General features: G+C 40.2%; 1 protein-coding gene across 1 annotated transcript in view; it reads right to left on the bottom strand.

The window, feature by feature from the left end:
* LOC144022325 (protein PTHB1-like) overlaps positions 1-21,248 on the bottom strand; it is a 93,285-nt gene that overhangs the window by 69,623 nt on the left and 2,414 nt on the right. Inside the window, exons 4-11 of the mRNA XM_077527034.1 lie at positions 20,177-20,230; positions 20,007-20,109; positions 13,691-13,795; positions 11,398-11,412; positions 8,563-8,703; positions 8,210-8,305; positions 7,195-7,367; positions 6,859-7,011 (exon numbers count right to left, since the gene is read on the bottom strand). Coding sequence (XP_077383160.1) covers positions 6,859-7,011; positions 7,195-7,367; positions 8,210-8,305; positions 8,563-8,703; positions 11,398-11,412; positions 13,691-13,795; positions 20,007-20,109; positions 20,177-20,230 — 840 coding nt within the window. The remainder of the gene's footprint in view (positions 1-6,858; positions 7,012-7,194; positions 7,368-8,209; positions 8,306-8,562; positions 8,704-11,397; positions 11,413-13,690; positions 13,796-20,006; positions 20,110-20,176; positions 20,231-21,248) is intronic.

The raw sequence follows: 21,248 nt of genomic DNA, 5'->3' as shown, positions 1-21,248 counted from the left end.
TTAACTGAAAGTCATGCATTATGACACTGTTGATCTTTTCAGCTAATATCTAAGTATTACATGCAGCTTTAAGGGGCGTGGCCTAATTTTGGCTGCCAATTCTAAATTTAGCCTTAGTTTTAGTCCAATTTCAGTCACGCTTGCTAGTTTTTATCAAAGTTAGTTAACCTCGTCCCATTTTTATTTAGTCCATTTTTAGTCGACTATAAATCTATCATTTTTGTTTTTAATTTAGTTCAAGAAAACGTATTTTATTTTAAATATAAATTTTAAATTTTAATTTCATTTTAAATTGAAATTATTTTATTTTAAGCGTATTTTATTTGTCTAGTTTTAGTCAAAAAAAACATTTTACCGCTGTATTTGTTTTTTGTTTTTTTTGTCAGATTTTTTTTTTGTCAGCAGATTTATTTAACCTTTATGATTCTAAAACTATTTCACATAACATTTTCTCATCTTTTTGATGAAAAACAACTTCACACACAATTACAGTGGCTACTATGGCTCCATGCTATTAGCTATTAAGTTAGCCAACATTAGTTAGCTGTCGCATTATTATTGATGAACGTTATAGCCGTTGGATTAACAGATTAGCAGAGGCAAGATCTTACAAAACCATGTCATTTTCATCTCGTTTTTGTTCATGAATTAAAATGTCCATAGATTTTAGTACAGTTTTTATTAAGTGAAGGACATTTTCGTCTTGTTTTCATTAGTCGACGAAAATGCATACTGATATAGTCCCAGTTATTGTTTATTAATGACGGTTTAAGTCTAGTCTAGTTTTAGTCCGGTGAAAAATGTGTGTTGACGAAATTATTTTTGTCTAGAGTTTGTTAAATTAACACTAGCGTGGCCTCATGAGTGACATCAAGAGTGCCAGCATCCACCATGAGATTAGTTCAACGTGAGCATCTTTTCATGCTCCTTCCGAGTGTTTTTATTTTGTATTTGCGTTTTTTTTTGTTTTTTTTTACCGTCCCATTAAATAACCGCACGTCAGCCGTTGCCCTGACGACGACGCGGGTGTTTAATAAAAAATCGGCTCGACCACCTCACAGGGCCTCTCTGATCTCCCTGGCGGCATCGCGAGCTTCCAACGTGGAGGATTTATTAAATCTCCGCCTGGCGACTGATGACGACGCTAGGAAAAATGTTCACCCCACCGGGCGCCACATTAAAAGAGCTTTTAATGAAAAGACGTTTGTCTCCTTATTTTTTTGTCTCCTTGACATTGCCCACAAAGACACCACGTAACTAGGAAAAAACATTCACCGCATGGTGGTAGGACCTCAAATGTATGCGCTGCCAATAAAATTGTAAAATAAAAATAGTAAGCGACTACTGTAACATGCTGCAATCATGCTGATAGCTGCCACTAATCAACAGACGTTGAATTCACTCTCAGCTTTGGCCACATACAGAAATTTGCACTGGATTTTGGCCTGTTTTACTGCCACTTCTCATTTGCTAACTATTGTATAGGTTTTCCTTGCCTAGGATAGTGAGTTTGGACCAGGAGATGCTGCATGAAAGCCAGCCTTTCATTGATAAGCCCCTCAGTGACATAAACACACACTCAGGCAAAACAAACCGGACCACCGACACACTACTGTGCGCCATTCATCCTCTCAACTTCTGTGTGCGTTGAAGCGTGTAAATGTGTGTGTTACTGAGGTGAAACATCTCCTGAGGGGCGAGTCACAAGATGATTGAGGAGCCAGAGTTTCTCGGCTCCCGACGGCCCTTTAATCTCATGCGCGCGAACACAAACACACTTTTCCAGGTGAAAGAGTTCAACACTTACACTTTTAAAGCCGTTATTGCAAAATGAGCAACATTTTTCGCCAGGGAGGAAATTTTTAATTATTGCTTAATTATTTTTTATTTGGTTTTATTCAGTCATTAAATGATACCAAATAAATAATAATAAATGGTTACAAAAAAATCCACTAAACTTTAATGCAAAATTATTATTTTTTTATCAGATTATTTGATTAATCAATAGAATAATAAATAACATAATAAATTCTAAAAATATTCGCTAGTAACAGCCCTACATAACAAAAATATTACATTTTTCCTTCCCAAATCCAATCTTCAACCCAAAATGCTGGGTAAAATAGGGCAGCTTACAATTACGCCCAAACTACTATTTTCCAGAAATGCGCATGGGCGTGGCCAGTTGATTTTCGGACAAGAAACACAGGCAGGTGACTGAAGGAGTGTATTCATACGAGGCAATATTTGTGAACTGACTCCCTATTTCACCAAAAACTTATTTAAGAGACGTATTATTGTTACAACAAACCTTTGCCGCTTTGGTGCCTGCCGCTATGTGACTGGCGATGCTGTGACCGGGATCGAATGAAGGGAGTTTCCAGAGGAATTTCTACGCTGGGTTCAAGCATGTGCAATTAAAACGGCAGTGATTTACGCGAAAAATGTCACCGGAGATGTGTTCTCTCTATATTTTGTCGGTGGAAATGGCCCAGCAGCTGAAAATCCAGAGCAATATTAGCGAGTGAATGTATGTTTATTAGGGGTGCGCCAAAAAATCGATTCTCATAAGAATCGCGATTCTCATTTAGTACGATTCAGAATCGGTTTTAAATGTCCCAAAATTGATTTTATTTAAATTATGTTATACTGTCTTGCCCTTGTTTGTGTGTGTCTTTATTGGGAGCTCTGTACATGTTGTACACGATTCGGCCACTTAGGGGCATTGTGGTTCCGCGCGTTCTGATACACTGTTAAGTTGTAGCCACATTAGAGAGTCGAAGAAAAAAGTCACGATCAAAGTGTGTTTGTCGATTGAACTATGTTGAAATTTTATGGCTGGTACGTCGTTCTCTTCCATTATTTTATCCGACTAATGCATATTAATGAGGAAAACGTGACGTCATTTGAGCTCAACCCTATTAACTGACCCAATTTTGGGTAAAAGTAACCAATCTGATCAAAATCCTCAACAACACGCAAGCCATCAGAGCCAAAGCGAGCCAGAAGGATCTTCCCTGACCCGTTTTTCCACCCGAGCAACGTTCCAGAGCGACAACTGGAAATATTCCGTCCACATTCGACTTCAAAAAGCAGCAAAAGAGCTCGGGCCAAGCCGGTCCGGCTTCCCTAACGTGCACCATATGCTCTGATCCGCAAATGTGCGGCGCACATGCGGAATTCTCTCCAATCCACTAAAAGCAAACACTGGAAGATGGAGCGCGACTGGACGCCGGAAACGGAATCCACTTCAAATGGCAGAAATCAGGCTAATACCCGAGAATGTAACACGAGCACGGACGCGTGCACGTGCCGGAGATCGAGCACGGGCTGTTAATGGCGGTGGTCCGGCTCCACAGTGGGATCTGTGTTTAGCCGTGTTTAGAAGCCCATTTGGGGCCCGATAAATCACGCCGCTGTCCACCAGAAGCCTCCATTAGGGGTCCCGGCCGGGGCCCCTGGACGGGCCCTGTCAGTCACGCCGTCAGTCAGCGAACCGTTTGAACTCCTAATTACAGGGAGGGTTCCTTTGGTAGGGACCCGGCCCGAATCGGATCGACGAGCCCCCGCTGCCCCTCCCAGATGGGGAGTCCCGCACGCTCATGCTCACAAAAAAAAAAGAAAAAAAAAAAGAAAAAAAAAGAGGAAACAGCGGCGGGGAAAATATTTATGGAAAGTGGGGAGAAAAAAGGCCGCCGCCCTTCTTCGTGACCTGCCGTGACTCCTTCTGGGATTGAGTGACACTGGCGGGTTCTACGTTTGCCAGTTAGCATCATGCTAACTTCTGGCCAACAGTGATTAATCAAGTTAAACAGGAGGACGGCGAGCGGCAGGGGTGGGAAAAGGGTGAAGGGAGGCTTGTTTGGGGGAGAACGTCAAAAGACAGAAGTACTCACATGCACTCCAGTGGCCAAGTGGCTGTTTTGTCTTCTACAAACAAACAAAAAATCCTTCACTAGTCCCATTTGATCCTCAGACTTTGGGGCCGCCACACCTAGGACTTAACAATTGTGGAAAATAATACAGATGTTTTTCACCACAGTTTGATTGTGTTAATATTGTGTTTGTGGAGTATGAATTTAGCAGCAAAATCCACCTGTTTTTATTCATCTCAGGGGCGGCCATTTTGTCACTTTTTAATTTATTTATTTATTTATTTATTCATAGGAATACTTTACTTATTTAGCCATTTTTAGCAGTCAAACATTAATATTTTGGCAGTCAAATGTTAATATTTTGCCTATAATAAATTTTATATTTTCAATATTTTTCATGTACAATTAGTACCAACTCATTCACTGCCAGTCATTATAGAATATTTTTACATTTCCAATACTCACGTGATATTACATTCAATAATTATATATAAACCGAATCTACCAAATAACAGAATAGACTCCCTACTTTTTGTCCCGTCCCGTTCTTTTATAATTGACAGCAGAAAAATGTAGGTTTGCCAAAATACAGCCATTTCTCCCATGGACTCTGAAACTGTGTTTATTTCCTATAAAATGGGGCAATGATGTCATCTACCGGTGGTTGGGCATCAGTAAAGTTGTTTCCAAGTTTGATATTTACAGTGGAGCATGCTCAGATTCGCCCCCATTTAGCACCGCTCTAAAAAATACAATTGACAAGTATACTTGTCAAAGGCAGTGAATGAGTTAATTTGAAACATTTCGCTACACTTTGTCACTTGCTTGTTTTTACCTGAGCAACTGTGATGTCATTTTCAGTCAACAGTAAGTAGCAAAATGGCCGCCCCCTGAGATGGATGGAACTTTTCCCTGTTATAGTAGGACCATCAATATAGAACAGCATCAATCTTTAACCTATTAACCAACTCGCTTTTCTCAAAGTCTTTTTTTCGACATTCCAGATTGGTCGCACATTCCTGCAGCGGCAGGATGACTGGCGAGATGCGGGTGGGAAAAACGGTCACAATATTAGCAACGTACGTAGGCATAACAATGCTAAGTACTGAGGTTTCTGTAGCGTATCATATTTTAAAATGCAAATCATGTAGTGGCTCGTTGTGAAGCTAGGTAAATTGAATTTCGCTTGTGTACCTCAAATTTTAGCTTGTAAATCACCCCCCTAAAAACATCAACTAAATTATGTCTCACATTTTCAGGCACCATTGCTTCAAAAATTCCGGTACGCATGTGAATGTAATCAAATAAATCTGTTATATTACCATAACCACGCACACACACGCCCACTGAAATGCAGCATGAGAAAGAATGTCGCCATATGGACAAATACAAGTTGTATCTGCTCAAAGTTATGAGATTTCACGCCTGCATGCGTATGTGTGTGCGTGCGTGTGTCGAAGCATGTAAGTGTACCGGGTGTGAGCTCACAGCTAATCACCCTGAAACAGGATGTCCATAAATCATCAAACTGCATATCGCACACAGTAAATCTACACTAACACGTCAATGTATGTGTGTGAGAGAGACAATTACTGAAAGGGAACGCACCCTTTTAGCATCTGACATCCATCCTACAGGATTTATTAGAATATTTTTTTTATATGCTTCAGCTGACCCTAGATCAACTCTTAAGGGGACAAAAGGTGTGAACGTGACTTTTTAATATCTTGTACACAGAGAAAATTGCGAAATTATAACAACCAAGGAAATCCTTAATCTCGCTATTTCCAAAAAGAGGGAGACATTTGACTAATTTTCCTGTCAAAATTCAGCTAATTTACATCAGAACTAGCCTCAAAACAAGCATCTACACCTATGACTTAAAGATAGGCTAGGAAAAGATCCAAAGCCACTTTCATGTCACGGCTCGTTTATACTGTGAGAACCACGAACACGTCAAAGCCAGCCAAAAAGGAAAGCTTCTGAATAACAGTGGCTTTGGTGGTGAAGCGCTGCATTTGCGAGTGAAATTACAATCCATGCTTGACAAATGTATGAAGTGTTGCTTCCACCAGTGAAAAACATTTTATTGTCTTTGTAACCACTCACTTTTTATCCAACATTCTGGGCTCACATTCTGCAAGTAGAAGACTCTAGAATTGTCACAATGCCCTAGCTCCTCCCCTGAGTCGCCATGGTAACAAAAGCCCGGCCATTGGCCAAGCAGTATATAGTATGGGGATGTTTCATTTGCATGAGACAGGGCTGCCCCTCAAACCAGGCTAAGTTTACCAAGACAAGAAAAAATAGGGTGGAAAGTGTTCTTGATTCTTGGGGTATTTTAACAAAATAATGATGAACTCATTCAAACCCAAAAACGTGTAAACACGTTTTTAATTCTTTGTCCTTTACTCCCAAAAACCTATTTACACGTTTTGTTTTGTTTTGTTTTGTTTTTATGCAGAAGCATACAGAAGGCTTTGATGCAACTTCAGACATGAAGAGGTGGCTTAAAGCAATGGTACTTTTCACAAAAAACAGCCAACAGGTGGCAGCAGAGTATAAGAGATCAGCCAGGGCCATGTTGCAACAAGCTCTTTTTGTCAGTGTTTTCACCAGGAATGTGAATATTGATGAAACTTAGCTATATTCTAATGCTAATTGCAAAACAGAAACAGATACAAAAAATATACTTTTTTTTTTCCTGATGAAAGAAGGGACTCTAATCTTTCTTTTGGAAGGTTCCATGCTTTTATCGCAATAGAACACAATATTCTGTGGGCCTTGCAAAATTAGTCAAAATACAGTAAAACAGCCAGGAGCGAAGGGGTTTGCTTCAGTGAAAATGGCTGGGAATTAATGAGTTAAATAAAATGTGTCATTTAAATTGGGCATTTTGCTAAAGTTGCATCAAAATTCTGAGTGCTTTCACCTCAAATCACTTTGCATCTTCATTAACAGTGTGTGTGTGTGTGCTGTCCACCTGCGTGTATGTGGCATCGAGCAGCGTGTCGAGGTTCTGCAGTGGCGCCGGGGTTTTGTCTTTAAAGCGGGTGAGAAGGCGGCGCTGGATGGCTCGGAACTGGGCGGCTCGCTCGGACAGGAGGTCCTGGTACTTCTGAGCACTCACGCGAAGCTGACGCACACATACAGACAACACGTATACATTTATCAGCCAATGGCAGGACACATATTGACAAATACACGTTCACACTTAAATGAAAATGGATGTTTGAGGAGCATGGGAGGAAAACCACGAGTGCTAACCACTAGGACACCATTTCAGATGATATCAGATTCAAGTAAACAATGTGCACACCTGGAAGTGATGGTCTACAGTCAGGAAGTAGTCCTTGAGGGGCAGCGGTCCGCTGAAGCTCTTCTTGAAGTCGTCGACTCCCAGCTGGGCGAAATGAATGTCGACTCTGTGGACCAGCTCCTTGGCCACCAGCCACATGTCCTCGAAGGCGTCGCTCTGGATGCGATAGCGCTCTGACGCATGCACAAAAACACACTTTTTGAGCTCATCATAAGTGTACTATTTGCTGATTGTGTATTGTTTGTGTTGTACATGTGTATCTTCCGTCTCTTTTGTGTACTTTTCGTTTTGTTCATGTGTGGGCACTCTGGTGTAAAAAAAAAATGGAAATAAAGAAACTGATTAATTTATTTATTACCTATAATGTCAAACATATCATATTAAAGATATTCTGAACCCACTATTTCATGAGTATAATGTTTGTCCCCATTAAAACAAAAATCTGACACAAGTATTGCACGGGTCAGCCATTAGAGGGCAGTATCACCAGCGACCTTGCAAGATCGCCCGAATTGAGAAAGGAGAGACACTTATACTTATTAATAAATCATTTTTGAAAATACTCATATGTTTGATATTTTGAAAGTTCTCAATGTACAAATTTGAAGCACTTTGACCGGATGTATCAAATATGACACAAATCAAAAGTCATATGTGGAAGTTGATTCCCCCCTCCAAAAGAAATGTTTTTGCGTGTTCAAAAGGACCAATAAACACTCTATTTACAAAGAATCAGAATTTTCTCTCTTATATTTAATGGTTCAGGCTTTATAGAGTTAAAATGAATTTGAAATGATATTGGCATGTTTCAAGATCATAGGTTGTGGTATATGTATTTAGGGTTTAAACAATTAAAATAGACACCCATAAATTACACCCAAATATTTTTGCATCATTTGTAAATACAGTATTTGCTATTCGTTTTGAAGTTCCCAAACCCGTGCAAAAAGCAAATGGGGCTCACGATACTTTATTACCAATAAAAGTTGCACATATTCAACAAAAAACTTCTTACGGGAGGTCTTGGAGGCCAACACGGTCACCAGGCCGCCCGACAAGAAGCGGAAAGCCAAACTGTTTCCCTCGTTATCTTCCGACTGAGTTGCAAACTCTGTAGAGAAAAAAAAAAAAAGTTTAAAAAGGCCAGCATGGTGGCTCTGATAGCACGGCCTATCGCCATGCAGGACGCAGACAAAAGGCAACAAAAGACAGTCACACTGGTAACAAAGAGCACACACACACACGGAGGAGAGAGTGTTTAGTCGTCGGGCTTGCAGATTGCAGCCGATTGTCAGATTACTGGGAAGAACAGACCTCCCATTGAAACACATATATGAAAAATCACTAGTGTGTGCATCTGGTATATACCAGGGAAGATGGTGGCCAGGTCCACAGGTGGCTGGTTGGTGTCCACTGTAATCTTGAAAGCACTGCTCTTGCTGGGAGACGCTGCCGTGCAGACGAGGGCCAGAGGAAGGCTGAACTGGCACTGGACGACGTGAGGGACTCCTGCAAGGCAAAACAAAAAAAAAAGGTATGATTCGCAAAAGGTATGAATCAGGATGATTGTTTCAAGCCGTTTATTCATTGAAAATGAGTGAAAAACACACTCACAAAATAAAAAAGACATTTCATCATTTCAGGGCTAGTTTGATAGCTTCATGCTCACGTATAACGTGAAACACCATTGATGAGCTAATATAAATTAGCATAGATGTTACAGTACATCTCACCCAGACATACATGGGCTTTTCCTGCGCACAAGTGCCTTTTTTTTTTTTTTTTTTTTTAAAGCAGAGAGTCACACCACTCGGCGAGGACCCGACCTGAGGCCCGGTCCAAAAGGGAAGTTGTTTGAGGAGGAGAGAAAACAGAGCAAGTGGCCAAACGTAACTTTGTCGCCGAGTTGGACAGAAACACAAGAACAAGCAGTGGAAATAAAAGTGTTCACGTGAGAAACAACAGCCGCCGTTTGCTTCATTTCGGAATGTTCCAACTTATTGCTTGTAGCTCTCACACATTCTCTCACACACCCACAATTATCTCACAGCCATGTTATGATTCTATTAGTTTTGAATGAACAAAAAAGCCAGGCGCAGCCAAAGCAAACTGCAGCCGCGCAGAACGAGTGCAACCATTATCCCTCTCTGCTACTGTCTTGTGCTCGCTGGATGTTTTCACCACATTCCGCCCAACGACTGCACCCAACCTCCCCCCCAGCAGGTGCCCTCAGTGTGAAGGCCGCTGTTATGAGCCAAAACAAAGAATCTTTGGGTTTCCTGTGACAAGAGCTTCTTGGGTAAAATGAGTGGAAACTCTATCTTGGGTGGAGGAAAAGCCGAGCAGAGGAGAAGCTATGGGATTAAAAGAACAGCCATCAAGATGAAATATATGAGCTAAAATATTGGGACACTGCTCCTAAAATATGGAGGACCAAAAATGCCAAAATTCGAAATAAATAAATGACTAAATAAATGACTAAAAGTAAAAATAAAAATCAATCATAAAAAATATTCGAAAATTCTATCTAAAAAAAATCAATATAAATGAAAATAAATCCGTTTTTATTTTCACTTTTAGTCATTTATTTATTTATTTAGCCATTTATTTATTTAGTCATTTATTTATCTATTTATTTAGTCATTTATTTATCCATTTATTTATTTATTTATTTATTTATTTAGTCATTTATTTAGTTAGTTATTTATTTTGAATTTTGGCAGTTTTGGGCCGTACTGCCAAGTCGAAATGTTATTCAAATGAGGGGGGCGGTCCTAAGCGTGTCTTGGGCTGCCTGTCATTGGTCGATTGAGCAGCTCGGTGAACAAGGAAGTCTCACAGATTTGCAACGGAGAGCTCCAGCAATGGACGACTATCTTGTCCACTGTCTGCTCTCACTTGTTGTCTAATAAATCAAGTCGCAAGTTGAGGTGACAGGTGGACACGATCGTCGTCCAATGCTGGAGCTCTCCATTGTAAGCCGGCGAGACTTCCTTGTTCGCCGAGCTGCTCACTCGACCAATGACAGGCAGTTTGCAATGGCTGAGTCATTTGAATAACATTTTGACTTCAAATTTTGGCCCAAAACTGAACAAAAAATAAATAAATGACTAAATAAATGACCAAATAAATAGATAAATAAATGTCTAAATAAAGAGCAAAATAAATGACTAAATAAATAAATGACTAAATGACTAAATAAATAAATAAATACATAAATAAATAAATAAATGAATAAAAGTGAAAATAAAAACGGATTTATTTTCATTTATATTTATTTTTTTTAGATATAATTTTCACATTATATTTTTTTATATTGATTTTTAATTCACTTTTAGTCATGTATTTATTTATTTAGTCATTTATTTATTTCGAATTTTGTCAGTTTTGGTCCTCCATACTAAAAGGGGCAGAAAACGTGTATATAGATTGTGATATAGCAATGGCGCTAATTTACATAATCCCGCCCCCTCACCAAATCTTTTCCCAGCTAAAATCACTCTAATTTGCAAGTGTAAATTGCTGGTTGAAGTGCTGCCTCTACCATTGAAAATTCATGCTTGCACTTACTTTCCAACACTCAGGCTCACAAGTAGCAACCCCCTCGCTCTGACCCTAATTGTACCCGGCACTGGGCCCACAGCAGAGGGGTGTGTGTGCGTGTGTGTGTGTACCTCTCGTGGGCCTCTAAGCCCACTCTAGATCACAAAACATCCTATTTTGTATCAAAGCCCACAAAGTCAGACAACTAAAACAAACACGGGCTGACAAGCGGGAAGACTACTGCCTATACTGCGCGTGTGTGTGCATGTCGCAAGAAATCTTGTATGACGGGTGAAAAGGAAATATTTTAATTCATAAAACGTGTGTTCCATGAACTCTTATGTAAATGAAGTAAGAAATTATTTGTAATCTTTAGTCAAAATGTGTTTGCATTAAATATTGATGAAAATAAAAAGAAAATGTGTGTCCCAACAAATATTACAAAAAAATTCTATTGATATAGCGAAGAGGTGTGTGTCGCAGATAAAAACAAAATATTCATCAAGCGGAATGTGTGCGTGCACTCAGATCACGTTTCAGAAACATAAACGGCAGGCTGCGCTTTCTTCCTGTTTATACAGTACAGTATGTGTGTGTATATGTAAAGTGCGTGCACGTGTGTCTACAGGCTCTACTCTATGCACGTGAGCGTGCACATACCTTTGGGGTTGAACTCTGTGGGGAAGAAGAAGAAGAAGAAGGAGAAGACATGAGAAGAAATTAGACAGCTCACAAAAGAAGCAGATGTTACACTCGGACGCCCTCGTTCCCACGCTCTGCCAATTGCACGCTTGAGTGCATGTGATTGCACGCGCACACAGACACCTATGGACAATTTAGGGTGAGACATATCGCGAGGGAAGTGGGGTCCACCCTGAACTGGTCGCCAGTCATGCACGGGGCTCATAGACACACGAGCATTCTCGCTCATATTCACACGTATGGACAATTGAGATTAAGCTGTGACTATTGGAAAGAGAAGCGAGTACCTCTTTTTGATTGACACTTCACATGATCAAACTACGGCGGTAACTGGACTCATACTGTTTAACTGCCACTGAAATATATTCGTCAAGTAGGTTTTTCAACAGGTAGGCGTGGAAGAGGGTTTTGCCCAGCTTGTTCGTGAAATTCAGGTTTGTGAACCACTGTAATGACTCTCAGATTCCTGTAGATGGCGGCGTTGCATCACTGTGGATTTGACATTAGTACAGCTTTTGAATAAACAACTCAACGCACTTTAATAACAACTGTTGCTGCATTCATACTTGAGCCATGACAGTGTTGTATATCTGTAAGGAAATTATCCAATTTGATTTAAGTCACTGTTCTTCTTGATGTTTTCCTTTTAAAAAAAAACAGAATTTTCCCCACTTTTTGGTCAGAAACTGGTATTTTTGGTAAAACCAGCCCATGTTCTACTGCTAATTATTAAAGTGAAAAATCTAGTTGACTTTTTCTGGTGAAAGAAGTGAGTACAGTAAGCGAGACCACCGTTATTCGCAGGGATAGGGAACAGGCTGGTACACAAAAGCAAAAATACGTATATAAGTGATACCTGCTGAAATTCCTTGAGAGGATATGGAGGGATTAATTTTTCTTTAAAGCCACAAAAGTCTTGAAAAAAACATGAATCTCCACCCAAAAAAAAAGGTGATTTGCTCCCTCCTCCCCAAAAATAAAAAAATAAAAATAAAACTACATTATTATTATTATTATTATTATTATTATTATCTTAATGCAAATAGGTGAACCCACAGGTGATGAACCGCAAGCATGCTGGGGTTCATTGGCAATGTAAATTCAGTCAAAAAATCAGTCAAAAATGCTCAAAAACAACTGCCAATATGTGGAACTTTGATCAAATAACATGCACGGGTCTGTTTAGTAGTGCTTCTGTTTTTACCACCTGGAAGTACATGATGAGAAGTCCTACAGCAAATACAAGACGACGACACACTAACCTTGAGGGAAGTCCATATTAAATCCATGTGACGCTCACTCGTGCTTTGACACGGTTCCTTCACCCCGGTGACATCAGCAGCACACAAAACCCTCCAGACCACTTCAGTTGTATTTTTAGCCTCACAATAAAGCCGTGTTGCCGCGTTCCCAGACGTGAAACGGATTTAGGGCAGAGGAAAAGTGTTCCATCGTGAAAGCACTCTGCCGCCAACAAAAACAATATCTCCATTTTTTTTTTTTTTTTTTTTTTTTTTTTTTTTTTTTTTTTTTTTAATAAACTACCTTTTGAAGGCGCTTATTTGGACTATTTGGAGAAATAATGAAGTCTGTGACATTTTGGAATAAAGGCTGTTTCTATTGCTCGGCAGTAAGGGAAAAGTCATATCTTCCAGCAGTGTTGCCGGGAAAAAGAACAACTGCAAGGGACATTGATCTAACTACAGCTGGCTACACACATACTGATTTTTCACATCTTCGAAAATTATTTAAACTGTGAGAGAGGCCACACATGAGCAGGAAAAAATATTCGTGTGTGATCTCGCTGCTCTTTTAGTGTGTGGTGTTCTGGAAATGACCAACACAGATGACTACACGAATAACCATGTCTGTTGTAGTACCAAGACTGACCCGTGAGAGGCACCACAGCACCATAGGGGCATGGGTGTCCAAACTAGGCCCCGGGGGCCATTTGTGTCCCACCATCCATTTTTAAAAGGCCTGTGGCATATCCTAAAAATGACATCTGCTACTAATATTTTTTTTCATATACTGTAGAAGTACTGTATTCTAATGGGTAAAAAACTAACAAAAAAACAACATAATTAAAAAAAAATATAATATGTAAATCCGTGGAGGAATTCACGATATTTCATTTTGAGGCCATATCATCCTGCCTTAGTTTTATTTAAAAAAAAAAAAAAAAAAAAAAAAAAAAAAGTATTAGCACGAGTTGTATGCAAAGCATCATGGAGGGCAGCCATTTTAGTACCTGTGGGCGAACTGTAGGACAGGGTGAGGTCTCCGCTCAGGTCGGCGGGTGGGTAGCGCCCGTTGAGGAAAACCGAAAAGATAACAACGGTGGATGACCCCACTCCTATGGAAAGAACAACAACACATTAATAATGATAATAAACACTTAATAAACACTTCAATCTTTTCAAATTTTACATTATTTATGACGGATGATACTTTTAAAGGGGAATTCAACCCCCAAAAAATGTTTTTTTGACAATAATATGTTCTATGCACCCCCACTAGTCTAAATATGGTATTCTGGTTAATATTGCGTGAATGGAATATGAGTTAAGCAGCAAAATCCAGCTGTTTTTATCCTTTTCAGGGGGCGGCCATTTTGCCACTTGCTGTTGACTGACGATGACATCAATGTTGCCCAGGTCTCAGATAACAACCAATCACAGCTCAGCTTCAGAAATCAGGTGAGCTGTGATTGGTCGTTGCCTGAGCCCTGAGCAACATTGAAGTCGGCAGCAAGCGGCAAAATGGCCGCCCCCTGATATGGATAAAAACAGCTGGATTTTGTATCATAACTCATATTTCACAAATGTAATACTTATCAGAATGTGATATTTAGACTAGTGAGGTCACATAGAACATTATTGTCAAGAAATGTTCAAGGTTGACTTCCACTTTAAGTCTTGTCAATCAAAGGATCTTCTCCCTTATTCCACTTCCACTGTCTCCTTGCTACCTCTGCATGTTTCCTCAACTCCTTCCCTCCACCCTTCCCACCTCCTTGCTCTTTCCTTCCCTAGTCTTTTAAAACGGTTACAATTTGTCTGAGGTTAAGCCGTAGTGCTTTGCGCCAAGATGAATACCGCAACATGTGTGCGTCTATGTGTAAGCGTGTGTACGCTTCTTGTGCATGTGCAAATAATAAGTACAAGCAAAAAGTATGTGTGGAAAAAAACACAAATCAAGAAATCGGGATTCCTCAGTGACATTCCTGCTCTGCTTTCACATAACCTGTGCAAACAACTTTTGGAAAGTGCACTTTTTTGGATATATTTTTACGCAAATGCGCTCAAGTGGCTTCCACTCTCTCCTCTTCATCCTTTCAGGCGCACTGACCTCCTCGCTGGCGGCTGCCTGCCTGGCATTCCGTCTTTCAGCGGGAGGCTTTTAACCCCGGCGCCCCGCGGGTCAAACTGCTCGGACGGGCTTAAGTGCGCTAAGTGTTCCCAAGCCCATTAGGAGCAACAAACACTCAAAAAAGACACACAGTAATCCTTCTCTCTCTCTTTGTATCTCTCCTCGCTTCACTTCCCATCATCCAGCGGGGCCACATCTGGACAGGTCAGGTGGCGGTTCCAAGTGACCCGGAGGTCCGTGTGGTCCGGCCGCTGGGCTCCCAGGACTATTAAAGCCAATTTACGCCAACAACAGTGCAAACAAACTCCACACAAAGGTGACCACCAGAGATCACCTCGCCTCCTTGACCTTCTCGATTGTGTCCTCCTCGCCTGCTAGGCTCTGTTTGCTTAACCTTGTGTCACATGATCAATACAGACCTCTTCTTTGCCAAATTCCTCCAAGGCTCGGGTGTCGAGCTTTTTCCTACGCTAAAACTAATTTATTTAGCATGTTTATATTGTTTTTTTTTTTTTTATATCGGACGAGCTCAACTACAAAAGCCAATAAGCGTCGTTCAGGCAAAAATAGAGCATAGTCCCTGTAACAGTGTCTGCGTGTTCAAGTTAAGTTTAAAGTGACTCCTGGTTGTTTGGTGAAGGTGAAAGTTCAAGAGGGCTGCAGATTCTTGTGGTAAGTTGATAAGTGGCAACTTTGTGTATGTACATTTATGTGTAAAGTTTTTTTGAGGGGACTGACTACAACAACAAAAAATTAAATAAAAGAAAAAACACTTAATATATCTATGATTTAACATGGTGAACAGGCAAGGAACCATGTTTGGTAACAAGTTGAAATAAACTTATCCGAAGCATGTGAGTTCTCCCTGCCAAATTGGAAGGAAAAAAAAAAAACAGCCCTTCATCATAGCAAAACCTCAAATCGATCAAACTTTGACGACACGCTCCAAATTTTAATTTGGAAGCAAAAAGCTTCGGAAGTCTGCCAAATCCTGTGAAGGATGCATGCTTCAATTTTTGGTGGCTATGTGATAAAATCTTGACAAAGATGCTCCTACCAATTTTTAAGGCCACAATTGAAACTGGCTTTGGGGCCAGAATTCTGGAAACATGAAAACTCTGCTTTTATTTGCTATATGCTAAAATAACCATGTCAAACTAAAATCGCAGACTTCCTGTGTCTTTTTGGGCACGGTAACTAAGTTGAGACGTTTTTGGGGGTACACCCATGATAAACATGCCCACCAAATTTCATGACAATAATATAAACCTCCGTCAGGGTCTGATATTTCTGAGGGGGAAAAAATGTCAAAACGTTTGGAAAACGAAATATGTCAGGAAAGCCCTGATAAGATTTGATAGAGGTAACAAGCAAGTGTGCTGTTAAACTCTAACCTTTGACCCTTGCACTGACCAATCTGCGCACACCTTTGAACTGTGAACCTAAACAAAATCACCACTTTCTTCCTGACTTTAGAAGAATGTGCATGAACATGACAATCAACGACCATGGCGTCACAGGGAATGATGTTTTATTTTAGAGAGGAGCGAATGAAATTTAAGCTAGAATGGACACGGAGCGGAAGGAAAACAAAGGAGGCAGTGTGTGTGCGGTTGTGTGGTGAGCCGGTAATCGAGTCGCCATCTGAGACGAATAAAAAGTGAAATAACAATAAAAAAGTGTGTACGTGTGTCTGTGTATGACTATATAAGTGATTGTGTGTATGTGAGTCATCGAGTGACAGTAGCAGGATTAAGCTAATTAGCTGGTAGCCGCCAAAGGCCAACAAAATCTAAAGTAGCGACTTGAGTTACAATCACATCAAAGCTCCGCAGCTGTGAATGTTTTAGTGCTTTCGTTTGTCTTGTCACAAAAATTGGTTCCAGCAGAAAATAGCTTTATAGTTCAAGCTGTACAACCAGAACCAGAAGTACAACACAAGACACCAACACTATTGGAGGGTGTCAGTCACTACATGGTATGGGATATCAAAAATGCTCAAATGTCTTTCTATAAATCTGAAGCACAACATGTGGTAAGAACTGTTTAATTCCTTCTGTCATGTTCTGTTTCCATGTGGTTAGGTTTTGTTTGGTTTTAGGTGTTTGTAGTGTTTTGTCCTGAGTTCTCCGCGTGTCTCGTTATTGTTAACCTTGTCCACCTGCGTGTGTCTTCCCTTCCCATCATGTGTTGCTAATTAGTGCCCTCTATCTGCTGTGTTTCTCAGGTGTGTCTTGTTAGTGTTGTATTTAATCAGTAGTGTTTGATCACGCGTTGTGGTAGCATTGTCTTGTCTTGTCCTGTTGAGGTGTGCTGTGCTGTGTTGGTAGTGTTTATGTCTAGTCAAGTTTCTCCACGTCTAATCAAGTTCTCCACGTCAAATCAAGTTCTCCACGTCTAGCCTGTCTGTCTACGTCGTGCCAAGTTTGTCCACGCTCTGCCAAGTCTGTCCACGTCTGTCCACATCCTGCCAAGTCGTCCTGCCAAGTCTGTCCACGTCCTGCCAAGTCTGCCCTACCAAGTCTGTCCACGTCCTGCCAAGTCTGCCCACGTCCTGCCAAGTCTGTCCACATTTTGCTACGTCTGTCCATGTCATGCCAAGTCTATCCACGGCATGCCAAGTGTGTCCACATCATCCATTTTCTTAACCGCTTGCTCCTCACAAGGGTCGCAGGGCATTACTGTATATTTTTTATGTATTTATTTTTTTTATATAGAACAATATTTAAGAGTAGTATTTGTTCATTAAAATGCACATTAGAATGAATTTCGTTCTTTTGGGGAAGACTCGAACGGATTGATGACATTGCCATTCATTTCAGTTGGGAAAGGCTATTTGAGATAACAATTGTTTTGAGTTACAACTGGCATCACAGAACGAATCAAACCAGGCACCACTGCACTAGCACTGCACTTGCGGTGGTAAAAAATAAATAAATAAATAAATAAAAATAAAAATAAATTCTAGCGTGTCCTAGTTGTTCTTCTCGTGTGCTGAATTGTCTTACTACTACACAGTAAATTCTGTAGAGTAAATTTTACTCTGAAAAAGATATTCAGTCTCAGTCTAAGACAGAGTAAACGTTATACTCGGAAGAAAGAAAAATAAAAATCTCAACTGTTGAGAAACAATTACAGAACCTTGAGTGTTTTTGTTTGTTTGTTTTAGTTTTTTTACTCTCTTCCAAGTGTAAAACTACTCTTTTTAGAGTGGGACCAAATGTAGTCTTTAGAGTAAAATTTATTCTATGAAATTTATTGTGTAGTGAGCCTACTATTATTACAAAAAATGTAAGACGAGTCTCAAGCATATCAAATACATATTATAAAGGCCCAATGAAAACATATGGGAGAAAGTGACTCTATTTAAGGGCCGGCGCACAATGCAGAGTGCACAGCTGCGCATGGCGTCCAGCTCACTCACGTTGCTGCATGGACACGTCGTCCATCAATGACTGACAGTTCAGAATGAAAGTGCAGTGCACACATCTTGAAATGATAAACAAACTCACAAAAAAAGATGCATAAAGAGCGCATGATGCTGCCGCACTCTTGACGGATGACGCCTGCAGACAACGTGCGCATGACATAAATGGACATTTTTACTCCAAAAATGAACATCTGCTCCATGTATGAAGTTACGACGGATAGTGATAATGGATAGATCGAAGAAAGGAATGGTTACAAAAGAGCAGCTGTGCTGAGAGGAAGTCAAAATGAACGGAAATTGGGAAGAGGCATTTCACAGGTTTCAGAAGGTCAAATTTGAGATTTTTAAAAGACCTAATTGGTTGATATGGACTCAATCATCCATTATAATATTGTAAGAAAATGTTTGTATGAAATATAGTGGGACCTTGAGATATAAGTGACTCGACTTATGAGGCCAGCCTGTGGGCACTTAGGCGTTAATTTCAGTGGACAGCAGGTGGGGAGTGCTGCATAAAATATCATCCTCCTTAAATGACAGAAAACGGATGGATTAGTCTACTAAAAGGGAAGTCAAGCCAAAAAATAAAAATAAAAATCTGGACAATAATATGTTCTATGCAGTATGGATATGGTATTCAGATTAATATTGCGTTAGTGGAATATGAGTTAAGCAGCAAAATCTGGCCATTTTTATCCATCTCAGGGGTCGGCCATTTTGCCACTTGCTGTCGACTGAAGATGACATCACAGTTGCTCAGTTGGCAATGACCAATCACAGCTCACCTGTTTTCTGAGGCTGAACTGTGATTGGTTCTTGTCTCAGACCTGAGCAACTGTGATGTCATCTTCAGTCGACAGCAAGTGGCCTTCTGATGCAGTATTGATTTAAAAAAAAAAGAAAAAAAAAGGATGTATTTTGCTGCATAACTCATTCCACAAATGTGATATTAATCAGAATGTCATTTTTAGACTAGTGAGGTCAAATATAACATATTATTTTCAAGAAATGTTTAAGGTTGACTTCCCCTATTCTTATTCCCCAAGCTGAATACAATTCAGAATATCATGTTTCTACGAGTGGGGGAACATAGGATATATTAGTGGAAAGAAAATTTTGACTTCACTTCCACCACATTTTATAGTGAATACAGAGTAATTACAAATAGTGTATGAAGCATTTTTTTTAAAACCCGTGAACGGCAAATTTGAAGATCCTGTATCATTTTAAAGGACAATTCTGATCAATTTAAGACTTTTGAATGATCCCATTTGGAAATTTGTGGAAAGCGTGTGTGATTTTTCTTGCTCAGTTTAGATTTGTATTTCTTCAAATTCTTCCTCAATGCTGGTCTGCGTTTGTTTTTTCTTCGTGGGTTGTGGGAGCCAAATTACAGTTTCATATGTTTTTGAGTTTGAGTCTTGACTCCCACATTGGTTGTTTAAATATTGCTGCTGTGACAATTTAATCTCCCTCTCGGGATGAATCTTTTCATCTCGATATCTAGTCTGTGCTTTTTGAAAACGTTGAAATCGTTCCCATTATTGCAGCTGCTTGAGGTCAATCCCCTTTTTTTTCCAACCCTCTATTGTCCAAAGCGAAACACGAGTATTTTCACATATACGCATACACAAGAGTACAAGTTTGTGCACCCAAAGGATAAGAACAATCTGCAGACAATTCGTCACAATTGCTACAGATCAGACGCAGCCAGAAGACAAGTTGTCCAACATGTTGTCCGTGCAAACACATACACATGACTGACCTAAAGGTTCCAGGACAAACTGGTCCTGGGTGACTGCAAGCGGAGGCTGAACAACAGCGGTCAGCTTGGACGAGGCCAACGGGCTGCTGGCCTTCACTGTCACCTGCACACATTTAGGAGGAGGATGTAGAAATACGATAAAACGTCCTCAAATGCGCTTCTGAACTCACCTTCACGGTCACTGAAGGGACAGGGAAGCCGTCCATGTCTTGGATCAGAGCTTGCTGTGCAACGAGACAAAACAAATGAGGATATCAGTATTTCATCAAAGTGAGTACATCTGTCATTTTTTGGGGGAAAACAAAGTATGCTAGCAAGCAGGGATGTAACGATATCCAAACATCACAATAAGATATGAAGGTCACGGTACGATAATTATGACGATATTGTGGGGAGGTTGGTGATACAAAAAAGGTCACAATATTGTAAAAAAAAAAAAAATTGTGGGTTTTTTTTACATTTCAGGAATGCATACAAACAACCTACAATCTCTAATAAGACTTAATATTGAGGCACTTCCTTGTTAATGTAATCTGGCAATAGCCAGATTGATATTGCGCTTCACTCAAGGGAGTTCTCCGCAATATCCATCTCGTACCTTTCCATGGTTATTTGTTCGGGACATTCTGTACAATAATTCAAGCTTATGGGACGATGCGGCATTGTACGCGTTTGTTTTAACCAATCACGGCCACGGGTGAAAATTTCGTCTTCGTTCTTGTCGAAAGGGGGAAAAGCACGAACATCTTACCAGCTAGAAATGCACGAAGCGCCTCTCACTGTTCAACATTCAACAAGGAAACGGTGAGTAATTCTGCGAAAACAGAATTAATTGCAGCGTCCATTTGTCCATGTTGGGTTTGTTTGTTAGCTCCGGCGTCGGCGCTGGATTCCTAGTTTCGTCACAGTTGCCCCCAAACACAATGTCGCAAAGTGATTGGTCAGTCAAATCAACAGGAGCGGTACAAGATGTGTTCTCCAGAGTTTGTGAACTCACAAATACAGCGAGAATTCATCTTGTGAGAGCAAGGTTATTGCTAATGCACACATATATTGAGTTCCTCCACATATAGACTCGGTTCACAAGCATATTACGTTCCCCTTCATCGGACCAATAGCACGGATTTTAAACATAGAAGGGCCAAAACATGCCTTATGAAAATTAAACTGCACTACAAAACCAGCCACCACAGGGTTCTAGAACTGCACACATGAAAATCAACCTGACCTTTTGAAAAGATG

This window comes from Festucalex cinctus, chromosome 7 (assembly GCF_051991245.1).
Source record: "Festucalex cinctus isolate MCC-2025b chromosome 7, RoL_Fcin_1.0, whole genome shotgun sequence".
NCBI classification, from domain to species: domain Eukaryota; kingdom Metazoa; phylum Chordata; class Actinopteri; order Syngnathiformes; family Syngnathidae; genus Festucalex; species Festucalex cinctus.
The sequence above is the reverse complement of the archived record's forward strand: the minus strand, read 5'-3'. Positions and strand labels throughout refer to the sequence as shown.